This window comes from Panicum virgatum, chromosome 8N, assembly GCF_016808335.1.
Source record: "Panicum virgatum strain AP13 chromosome 8N, P.virgatum_v5, whole genome shotgun sequence".
NCBI classification, from domain to species: domain Eukaryota; kingdom Viridiplantae; phylum Streptophyta; class Magnoliopsida; order Poales; family Poaceae; genus Panicum; species Panicum virgatum.
In genome coordinates, this window is record NC_053152.1 from 46771131 (window position 1) to 46782442 (window position 11312).

Sequence of the window (11312 nt, forward strand, 5' to 3'; positions counted from 1 at the left end):
GCCACAGCGCGGGGGATGACTAAGCAGTGACCGGAGTTGGTGAATAGGACCCCGGTCATAGCCACTGTGCGGAATGGTGGCTTGACGCCGTCTGACTCGGGCGCTGTGGCTGAGTTGTTAGCTTTTAATGCCTCCGTACGGCGGGCTGGTGGGCAGATGGCCGTTTGTTTTTTCCGTCTAGGGGTGGCCTCGAGCGAGGCGGAGTCGATCCGCTTGCTCGAGGGTAGGCTCGCTACCCTCGAGCGAGGCGGAGACGCGAGGCGCTGTTAAGGGTCTCGGCGGGGAGCCCTCGAGCGAGGCGGAGATTGCCCCGCGGGTTCGAGGGGGGTTCGGATGGGCCACTCCGTGTACTTGGGCCGTGGATTGGGCTTCTTCGAGTCCCTTCCTTTCCTTCGGACCGGGAAGAAACTGTTGGCCTTGGTGAGCTGGATTGCCTGACATGTGTTTTGCGTTTTAAGGGTGATTTAGTCCCCTGGTTAGGAAGCCCCTAATCATGATACCCGACAAATGCAAACAATTGTGGAAATGCCGTTCATTCCTACTTCGTTTGCACGTGAAGAACCATAAGGCAAACTCAACTTTTCACATCCATATTCATCCGAAACCATACTGTACCAAATACATACAATCAATACGCGTATTCATGGACAACCGAGACATAAGTCATCAAAATTTACAAGTAACCAGATGTTTCTTCTGTCCGCTACTGCCTACTAGATTAGCTGAGCACAAACTAAGAAAGAGCTCATCACTTTTGTGTTGCGCTGCTACTAGCCGCCAATTCATTTACTGCCACGCTAATCTACAGCCACACATCACTTTCAATTCATACACCGCCTTCCACCGCATGAATGTAGACTATAATATATTATTTTTGCTATGTATTTAAATATACATAATGTCTGCATACATAGCAGAATTACGCATCTAGATTTCTCTACACGACCTGTAAGTTGGAATGGGGGCAGCAGATGCCATTCATATGGAATTCTTCCAAAGCCAAGCGCCGCTAGACACACAGCCTTGCAACCTCCTAGTCCTCGACACAGCTAACAGGTAACGCATGGCGTCACGGAGCCAGGTAACCGTCCAACGATGGAGGAGGAATTCAAAAATAAAATCTTTTCGCGTGCATTCGAAAATCAAATCCTTCTTTTCCTTCGTCATCAGTTGCTGCTGCTAGCCAGTAGCTCCGCCGCCACCCGCCACCTGAATCAACACCAGCTGCCACTGCCATGCCAGTGCCAGCGCGGGCCCCACTCCTCGGCCCGCACGCGCGGCACCCACGGCTGCGGCGCTCGCCGGCGCGCGTCGAGGCTCGTGCCCTCCAGCTCAGCTCGGCAGCCCGCCCGCCCGCGCCGCCCAAACCCAAACCCCCCCGCACGCGGACGGGGAGGCACCAAGCCCGCGCCGCACGGGGCCCGCGCCCGCCCGGCCCCACCGTGTCAGCGACCTGACCGGCGAGCGGGGAGGCGTCCGTCGGAAGCTTCTCTTCTCTCCCCCGCCAGCTCGGAGACGCGGTTCCGCTGGCAGGTGGCCCCGCGCGCCCGGCGAGGATGCTCAGCCCCGCACGGCCACTGACGGTGGGGTACACGTCATGGCGGGGCCCGCGCGTCAGTTGGATAGGCACCGTCGCGTGGCGCGGGCGTGGGTGGTGGGCCCAGGAGGTAATTACGGGTCCTGCCACTGGCTCGGCTCCCCACGCCGTATATAAAGCCCCCACCCCCCCTCCTCGGGGAGTGTCCGTGTCCTTGTTCCGTTGCGCACCCGCAGCTCGCCGCGTTCACACGGGCCGGTGGGCGGCGGCGGGGGAGGAGGAGGAGGAGGAGCGGATCAGGGGCACGATGCTCCGGCGAGCGGGAGCCGGAAGAGGGCGGTGGCGCGGCGCCGTGGGCGCCTGCACCGAGGGCCTCGGCTCCGACAGCGGCGACGTCGGCGGCGCCGAGATCGACGACCAGCTCCCGCCCGGCGGCGGCGCGGGCGTCGAGGAGGCGCCGACCCGAGTGGCGGCCGTGCCGCCACCACCGGAGGAGGAGAAGAGGCGGCGGCGCGGGGGCGGCCTGCCCCCAGCCATGCCGCGGGCGGGCGAGGGGCTGGCCATGCGCGCGGAGCGCCGCGGCGGGCGGCTCATCCTCACCGAGGTGCGCGCCGCCGAGCGCGAGCGCCGCGGGCTGTTCCGCGCATCGCGCGACGGCGGCCGCCTCCTGCTGCGCTTCGCCGACGACGACGCCGACTCCGCCTCCGTCCCGGACGACGACGGCACTGGTGATGAGCCGCCGGAGGCAGCGGGAAGCACTAATGCTGCTGCTACTTCTGGCGGCGGCGGCTTCAACGGCGGGGAGCTGTGCCAGGTGGCGGCCGCCGGCGCGGCCGGCCGGACGCGCGTCGAGGTCGGCGCGGTGATTGAGATCTGAGGCCGAGGCTGCAGCAGCCTCTCTGCTGTTAGACGCCGCCATAGCTAGCTGCATTCCATTTCCTCCCTTTCTTGCACCTGCTCTTAGCTTCATTCAGAGATAGAGATCGATAGAGTGTGTGTGAGAGAGTTTTTTCGTGTGAGATCGTCGTATTTTATTTTAAATCGTGTTCATTTATCAGAGGCATTTCTCTGGTTTTCGTTTCATTTCTCAGATTTGATTAGTGTGATGTAATAAGGATTGTCAGTCCCTTGATTTTATAGAAGAGTTGAATCTTTGCTTGCTAAGCTAGGGATGACGATTTAACTTGGACAGTATATATAATCTAAGGCAAGAAAAAGAGGAAAACTGCAACTATCTAAAAAGGGGGAAAGAAGGAATTGAAGCAGCAGCAGTAAACATTTGTCTTAAAAATGGCAAATCTTAATCGGCGCCTAATTAACCGCAGTCAAAACAAGTACATGTTGATGTTAATTAGTTCATGCATGCATGAGTTGCACACAACTGTACGCTATAATTTTGCAATGTTCCTCTTTCGTAGTTACAATAGGTGTACGTAGTTAATATCAGACTGTAAGATTGAGCTGTGTACGACCAGCGTTGTTTACGGGCGTCAATCTAACCCTTGCTTTCATTTTTGGCAAGCAGTAGGTGCTGCTAACACTTGCAATTTATATGCATGTATCGTGTGTGCTTGTGGGCCAATTAAAAGTTTTACAGCTGTTGATTCACAGCATCCAGCAGAAGGTTAATAATATGAGGGCTGGCTTTAGCTGTGTTTTATTACTAGCTAACTAGGTCCTAATAGGAACTTTGAGCATGGAAATAATTAATATGAAAATAATTAATTGGAATTAATAGGGAAAAATCATTCCCACATGGGTTCCAGAGTTTGCTCGCTCGTTGAAGCCCAAGCATTGATGTACGCATCACGCATGAGTTGATGCGCTAACCTCGCTAAATTGATAGCCAATGCAAACAGCCTAATTTTGGCTAAACATTAGGCTTAATTTCCTTGCATGGATAGTTGTTTGACACAGAAAGAGGAAAATTGTGATTGCAAATAAGGACCAATATTTGTAAATGATTACTGGCTTAGAAATCAATCTTGATTTTTAATCAAATCACTACCGGAAACCTCCGGTTTGCCGTGTGGGAAATACTTTGCCGTGTGCCAAAACTCGGGCACACGGCAAACCTCACCTTTGCCGTGTGCCAATAGAAAGGGCACACGGCAACTAACTGGCACACGGCAAACATTTTCTTTGCCGTGTGTCAGGACAAAAAACACACGGCAAAGTCCCAATGCACGGCAAAGGTGTTCTTTTGCTGTGTGCTGCCAAATAAAGCACACGGCAAAGGCCTAGCACACGGCAAAAAAGCCTTGTTTGCCGTGTGCCTAGCCTATTACACACGGCAATCATTTGGCACACGGCGAAATTATGAAAAAAAATAAAATTAGACTCCCTATTTTTTGTGCTATACATATATAGTGTATTGTACTCCGTGTTAAAATTTGGTATATTTCTCATTACTTTTGATATATTTAGTCATTTAATTTCTTTAATCGAGATTTTGGGGTTGAATTGGAAGTGTTTTGAATAGTGGAGTATAATGGATAGAAAAATGATCTTCATGTTATGGAGTGCAATGTGATGACGTAAGTCTGAATTAGAAGTAGATTTTGAAGATCTTGCTCGCGAGCCATGATCAGAACTGTTTGAAAGATTCATTAGAAAATTCCATTAAAAGCAAACAAATTCTGAAAATCATGAAAGTTATCATGATATCATGGTTTCATGCATGGAGATGATGGAAAAAATTTGGGAACGTTTTGCAATAGTTTTGACGTACGCTTGTTAGAAATCGAAACATCTCCGGAGAAGTTCCGTAGAGTTGAGAAGGAATCGATTAAACTTGAACATAACGTTACTAACGAATTGGCGGTTGACTTTAAAAGTTTTTGTGTTTGCAAAAAAACAACATAGGTTCTTTAATGCCAAATTTTGGTTAATTTTCGGATAAGTGGTATATTTATAATTTTTTTGGAAATTAAATATTTATTTGCAACACATGAAATAATAGCAATATCCAAATAAAACATGAATTGTCCAGTCACTTTTAGCGAAGTAATTAGAAAATGTGATAAAGTTTTAAACATTAAATAGAATACCAAAGAGAATGAAAATTTTTTGAAAAGAAAACATTTGAAAATTTGAAATGAAATATTGGAAAAAGTTTGCCATGTGCACATGCCGTGCGCTTTGCCATGTGCGGCACACGGCAAAGGGTTTGCCGTGGGCTTTTGGGGTGGCACACGGCAAAGGGGGCGTCGCCCGTAGTGAATATTCATAAATGGAAGAAAAGAAAATAACATTGGGCACACAACACACACATAATCCATGTAATGAACCTACTATAAATATAGCTGCGAAGCAAACTTGTGGTGCCGACAAAAACAAACAAGTTGCCGGACTACATTTGCTATCATCAATAGAAAAAAAAAACGCATGGATGTCGTTCCATCCTCCAACGACGATATGCCATGGCTGTGTTTTGGACAAAAAGGTTCTTCATGGGTATGATCATTCTGTTGCGTGACACTATCCTCTTCCTCCCCTTCCGGATATAGTTCGATCACGTAGCCGTGGAATCGGTCACAGGCCGGCTCACAGCTAGCTACGCACGTTTTCGATACGTGAGCATGAAACGAGCACAGATTGGCAAACGCAGCTGTGAATATGATGGCCTGTGAGCAGGGGCGGAGACAGGGGGTGGCAAACGCAGCTGTGAATATGATGGCCTGTGAGCAGGGGCGGAGACGGGGGGCGGGCAGGGGCCTGGCCCCCCTATGATCCCCAAATTTGCACTACAAATTCAAATTTTGAATAAATTTTTATATAAATTTGTATGGTTAGCCCCCCCTAACAATGAAAAAAAACACCATTCTGGCTCCGCCCCTGCCTGTGAGTGGCAGTTTTAGCTTTTGTGCGACGGCGATGGCGTACGTCCAGCCGGCTGGGGGCTGCCTGCACCCAAAACGACCGTTGGTTTTGGGCGGCGATGGCGACGCTCCTTCCCTTTTCTGCCTATCCTCTCGCCGGTCGCCATCTCCAACGGAATCGACAGCGATAGATGATGGATGAGCGCTTGATTATATATGCTTGCGTTCTAGAAACACGTTGTTCGTTGCTATCGGATCGGATAATTAATTTATGCCCTTTTTGATGGATGAAGTGATTCATGGAATGGTGAAGCTGACGTATAGGTGGATGTAAAAAAAATGTGGGATTATTCTACAAGAATCAAATGTTTCAAATTATTTGTTTTTACGTATTTTCCGTAGGCTATACATACACAATGTTGAAGCACAGTGTTGAAGCACTGCAGCTAACAGGGCGGGCTATAGGTCATAGGAGTCATTGCCACACTTTTGGTCCACTGGATAGTCTCAACCCTCCAACTTAACTGGTTTCTATAGTATTAAATATGTTACCATATAAACTAAAAGCTGAGGTGGCAAGAGAGTTAATGAGAGAAGGAAAAGTACGAAAAAACCATGTCTCATGCAAGAAACCATGTATACATAAAACCAAGACAAAAGAAAAGAGGATTTGAGACAAATAAGAGAGAAGAGATATGCTTGAATAGCAATTTGTTTTGAAGAAACTATTTTTTTTAACGAACAAGCAACCGTGCTCATTTCTATTAATAAAGGATGTCTTGGGTTGGGATTGCCCTATCAGAACATTCTGCTGTACAACTTCTCTTTAAAAAAAAGCTCTATTCAATTCTTACGCAAGATACAGCCTCGTTAGTTTCAATAAATTATCCTCATGGTCAGGAATCAAGGTCGCCAAAATACAGAATGGCACCAGTCAAACGAAACATCAGGTTGGATGCATCATCGGCTCTATGGTGCAAAACAAATTCATCACACTTTGACAACATAAGCTTCTTGATCAATCCCGTTCCGTTTTCTTGTCTAGGGTTTCTTCAAGCAAACACCAAAACCATCTTCTACAGCCAAGGTGTAGCATCTGCTGTCTGTTATTATGTAAGCTATTCACAATTTTTCTCCAATTGCAGCCAAGATCAGTTTGTGCCTAATGACACCGCGGTCTTCTGACTGTGGGTACTGTCACTAGTTCAGTTCACTTGTCACTTGTAACTCTGTCCTTTTCCTGTCTCACTGGAGAAAGACAACATAAGGTTCAGTAAAAAAATTTCCCAAAGGAAGATTTTTTTCAATGTTTGTATTATATTTGTCTAGGATATTTTATGCCTTCATCACAATAATAAATAATAAATTAATCATGGTTCAGGAATAATATAATAATGAGCGACAATCACCTCATCAGTGAGGAGAATACTGTCTAAAACAGCAAATCCTGCAGCAACACCACCTTCATTTGATGAAGAAACTTTGGTGCGCATTAAGTAACCGCTCTGATTATTTAAGATCACCTTGTCTTTGTTCCTGGGATCGACCATCAAAATATTAATGTCCGAATCAGAATGTATCACTTCATCAGGGAAACGAGAAGGTAATAACACGGAACATTCATAGAGCACAGATGTTTGAAACTTCAACAGGTAATTACCGCAGGTAGGCTCCATATATCCCTAGCTCAGAGATTGTAAGGTCCTCGAAGCAATCACCGCCCCTAACTAGGGGAGTAAGAGAAGCTTTTGGAAAAATCCTCTGCATCAGTATGTATGCTGCAAGTGACTCCCCCTGTTCCTTCTGGAGCTTGATCAGCATGTCTCGCAAATCATGACCGTATATGTTGTTCCCTGAAATCAATAACCAGAAATTTAGGATCCAGAGAAGATTTAGCCAACTGGGTGATTTACAAGTGCTCAGAAAGCATACCTCCACCTTCTCGCTGAGGCTTCAAGACAAAAAGATCAGGTTTCTCAATTGCTGATTTCACAATCTCTTCATTATCCAAGCTCCACAAACCTGCGAAACTTTTACGTAGTTTGGCAATGTCCTCCTTGTTGTCAAGGAACCTAAGACATATCAGATAGTGGTTTAGATTGTGCTAATGCTCTAAATCACAATAGACGATGAAATGCAATCCAGTCAAGAAGCTTAAAGTATAAAGTTTATATATGTATTTGTTTCCTGAGAAGAACTAATGCACTTTGCGCATCAGCAAAATATTCAAATACATATACCAGTGGATCATCCATTGGTACTAAGAAAAATCACCTTTCAAGGACATTAGGTTTTGCTAGTTCCTGCTGGATCTTTTTCGTTCCTACTAAATGATATGATATTGAAGGACACTTTATAGCGGATGACTGTTCCATCAAAAGTCTCGCTCTCCACTCCTGGAATACGACGGGAAAATGTCAAAGTAAGACTATGGTGTCTTATCACAACAAAACCAGTTATTATGCATCCTCAACCCATGCTGTACGCAAAAGGGAAATTCATGCACAAGAAAAGTATGTTGTTTAATAAAGGAAAAGGAAGCAAAGAGCATTGTAACAATTCAAAGAACTCTTATGATTCTTAAAGAAAAACCAGCATAATGTGCTTTCAATCTGATGTAGAAATTCGCAGCTACAGAAATATTTTGAATTAACAAATGCTAGATTGCATACCGCTTCTGAAGGGTAATCAGTTGGTGCATACCCAGCTCTGAAATACACAACAGCAACGGCACGACCATCTCTGCAATTCACAGATCTGCATACTAAGTACTAATAGCAATTATAAGCCTTTCTACATGTCTGTATAGGACACTTACATCACAAGTGTTCCATCCGTAAGCACCTGCCCTTCAGCTTCAACTTGAGCCAATGTTTTCCTTATAGTTGTCACACCATATGTGATAGGTAGTTAGGGAAAGCCCTATTTTTCATGCTGTCAGATGTGACAATTAAATAAAGAAACAAATAAAATCATATGGTTACCAAACCCATTAGTGGTTCTCTGAAGTTATATCAGGCAGGCAACATGTTGAAAGGATTGTGTACAAACAAGAATTCAACATCTTGTTAATTTTTGCCGGACTCAAGTCAGCAAACCATAGGTAAGAACTTACTAAAGCTTTTTAAGCCCAGAGACTGATGGTAGGAGTGATAAAAAAAGCAAACATAAAAAAAGGATATGATTCCTTCAAATGATTGACAAGCCAGTATTGGTCATACATATTTCTTTCTTCAGGTTGAACAACCATCAAAACAACAGCACTGGGTGGCCGATAGAAGCAAAGAAATATGTCAACTGATGCTTGAATTTTTCTAGTATAAATCTGAGTAATACAACTCATACTGCATAGATAAGTGTCAACCTGTCATTGTTATACTCAGTCCATGCTTTGCCCAATGCTTCAGCAAATTGAGTAGCGGCCCAATTCCGTGGTATCCTTTTAGAATCTAGGCCTAAAACTTTTCCATAGTGATTTAGTAAGGTCCTGTAGTTATCAAAAGAATCACTTATCAGGTTAAACATACATAAGATCGAAACAAGGAAATCTTGTCATTATTAGAAAATAATAAACTAAGAACGTGTTGCTGCCTAATTTTGTTTTCACTCTCAGTCTCTCATATGTCATCTTTAAAGCGGCACATTAACTCATCAAGTATGATACTTGAATCTTTAAAGTAGAACATCCTTAAAGATAAGGACTTTGAAACTTTAAACTGAACAAACACTGTTTACGCTTGTAAGGATAGGCTGAGGATTTCGAAATCTGGAATTCAAATGTAGCTGATGTTTATGTAAACACCTCTGTAAAGCATGTCGTATGAAGCTAATGTTTATGTAAACACTTTTGTAAAGCATGTCAGATGACTACGTCAAGGTATTTGGTGCCAATTCTCTTATAAGCTCAAGAGAGAACCTATATGGTCAGAAAGTTTTCCATCTACAATTGGATATTGAACATACTCAACATCCATCATATCGGTCATAGTTTATAGAAATTATCAGAAAATAAAAACTCAAAGGCGCAAAAGGAAGGATAGCTATGCCAAGAGAGAGGAAGAATGTGCATAACCTGACCTGTGAAGTTCACTGACGAGGGAGCCAAGGCCAGGAAAGGACGATGAAATAGTGTTGAGCTCTATTTGAAGAAGCGAATTGGTTTCAGAATCCAGCATATAATCAGATCGGTGCAATCCTAAGCGGATATCCTAAAAATGCGTTAAGCACATGTCAGTAGGTAGCTAAAAAACAAGAAGTGGAAAATTGAAAGACACATTTCCCAAACTTAGGATTCAGAAACTGATGGGAACAGACTGCTTACCTCTTTCTTATTTATTGCCATCATCTTCTCATGAATTTCTAGCAGCCTAGCGGTGAATTCGTCAACCTGCTTCGTTCTGAAATTGGAAAGCGATAGGTTACTTTTGATCTGGAAACCCACATTGCGGGGCAAACGAAAAATTGGCTGGCTATTCAATGACCTGACTAACAGAGAATTGTGTTCCTTTCAGAATGTAAGGCAACAGCCTTAGTATTAAAAAAATCAGCTTCTTTGTGCAAGCTCAACAAAGATATACATTGATGTCGAAATAATTCAGTACATAATTCAAAACTTGCCTAGACAACGCAGCTTGCAAGAACTCCCCATCCAAGCTCACACGATCGACGAGCTCATTGAAAATAGGAGCCAGCTCGCACGCTTGCTTCCAAAAGGATGATGGGAAACGCGCTGGAAGCAGCGAGAATGGGGCATGAACCAGGCCGACACCAGGTACTGTTCCTGATCTCTGCAAGTGGCAAAAACAAGCATTGGCCTGCTAATTCGGAAGGACAAAAATCTGTAGCTAATGTTGACACGCTGCATGCTCGCGCTGCCACGGGGTGAAGGTGAACACATGATTCCAATTTTTGTTTAACTTTAGCAAGTACAGCTCACTAAACTGCCAACTGGCAAGCTGGGAGACTACGATAGCACAATTTTCCGAATTCTATGGCAAGGAGCGAATGGACGAACTGCGGCAAATCCGGAATGTGCAACTAGAGGAGAATCATCCGAGAGCCGGAGGCAAATTACTCGGATTCGGGAAACCGGGCCCAAAGATCCGAGCTTCTCCGCGACGAAGCACCAAGGCCGTGCCACGTTTCGGAGAGCAACCTTTCGAGCGGGGAGGCAAGGGCGGGTGGCGGCGGCGTACCGGGTCGGCGCGGTCCCCGACGACGAGCCCGTGCACGGCGCACCAGACGGCGGCCTCCTCCACCATCTCGGCCAGCACCGCCGCCCCCCGCGCCTCCTCCGCCGGCGCCACGCCCGGGGCAGCCTCGGCGCTCATCGCGGCGGCGCGCGCCGCCCGGCGCCGGCGGGGCGCCGGCGGCGCGAACGAGGACGCGGCCGCCGGGCGTGGGCACGGGAGCGGGAGGCGGGCGCGGACCTGGTGGTGGTGGGAGACGCAGGAGGAGGACATGGTGGGGGCCGGGGGATTTGGTGGCGAGGTCGAAGGGGGGAGCCTTCTTGGCAATGGCGCGATTTGTCCGAGGGAGCGCCCGGGTTCGTTCGGCCGTGGTGGGATTGAGGAGGTTGGAGCACGGATTCGTCCGATGCGGCGGGTCAGAGTTGAGTTGGGGGTCTCTCGGATTCGGAGGTCGGAGCTCCGAGGCGTGTCCAGGTGCTTCCTCCCGAGTCCACCCGTTCGTCACCAATGGCCTCAGGGATGCGAAGGATCTTGTGTCCCGGCCGGGGTCTTTCTTTTCCATTCTTGTTCGTCCATCGAGGTTTCTTCTCTTTCACAACGACGTTTTCTGTGAGCTAGTTTTCGTTCAATATGCTTATCCTCAGGATGCACTGAAACCTCAGTTAGACTAATTCCTCAGTTAGACTAATTCTAGTTGTGTGGAGTGTTTCATATTGATGTTTTCAAAATAGCTACATAAACAATACAAAAGAAAATAATATTTGA

General features: G+C 46.5%; 1 protein-coding gene across 1 annotated transcript; it reads right to left on the minus strand.

The window, feature by feature from the left end:
• Positions 1 to 6094: 6094 nt before the first annotated feature.
• Positions 6095 to 11056, minus strand: LOC120686068 (glutathione synthetase, chloroplastic-like). Its single transcript, XM_039968228.1, has 13 exons — positions 10554 to 11056; positions 9976 to 10145; positions 9680 to 9755; positions 9436 to 9566; positions 8723 to 8845; positions 8541 to 8621; positions 8177 to 8257; positions 8031 to 8100; positions 7633 to 7754; positions 7291 to 7430; positions 7019 to 7211; positions 6768 to 6894; positions 6095 to 6606 (listed from the first exon to the last, which is right to left on the minus strand). Exons 1-13 carry the CDS (start codon positions 10818 to 10820, stop codon positions 6604 to 6606), a joined length of 1584 nt encoding a protein of 527 aa, XP_039824162.1. The 5' UTR covers positions 10821 to 11056; the 3' UTR covers positions 6095 to 6603.
• Between the last annotated feature and the right edge of the window lie 256 nt (positions 11057 to 11312).

Excerpts from the sequence above, each read along its gene's own strand:
- LOC120686068 (XM_039968228.1), bottom strand. The coding sequence starts at position 10,820 with ATGTCCTCCTCCTGCGTCTCCCACCACCACCAGGTCCGCGCCCGCCTC. Across the intron at positions 7,431-7,632 it reads AAACCTAATGTCCTTGAAAG|GTTCCTTGACAACAAGGAGG; the intron begins GTGATTTTTCTT and ends GATATGTCTTAG. Across the intron at positions 6,895-7,018 it reads ATATATGGAGCCTACCTGCG|GAACAAAGACAAGGTGATCT; the intron begins GTAATTACCTGT and ends GGTCGATCCCAG.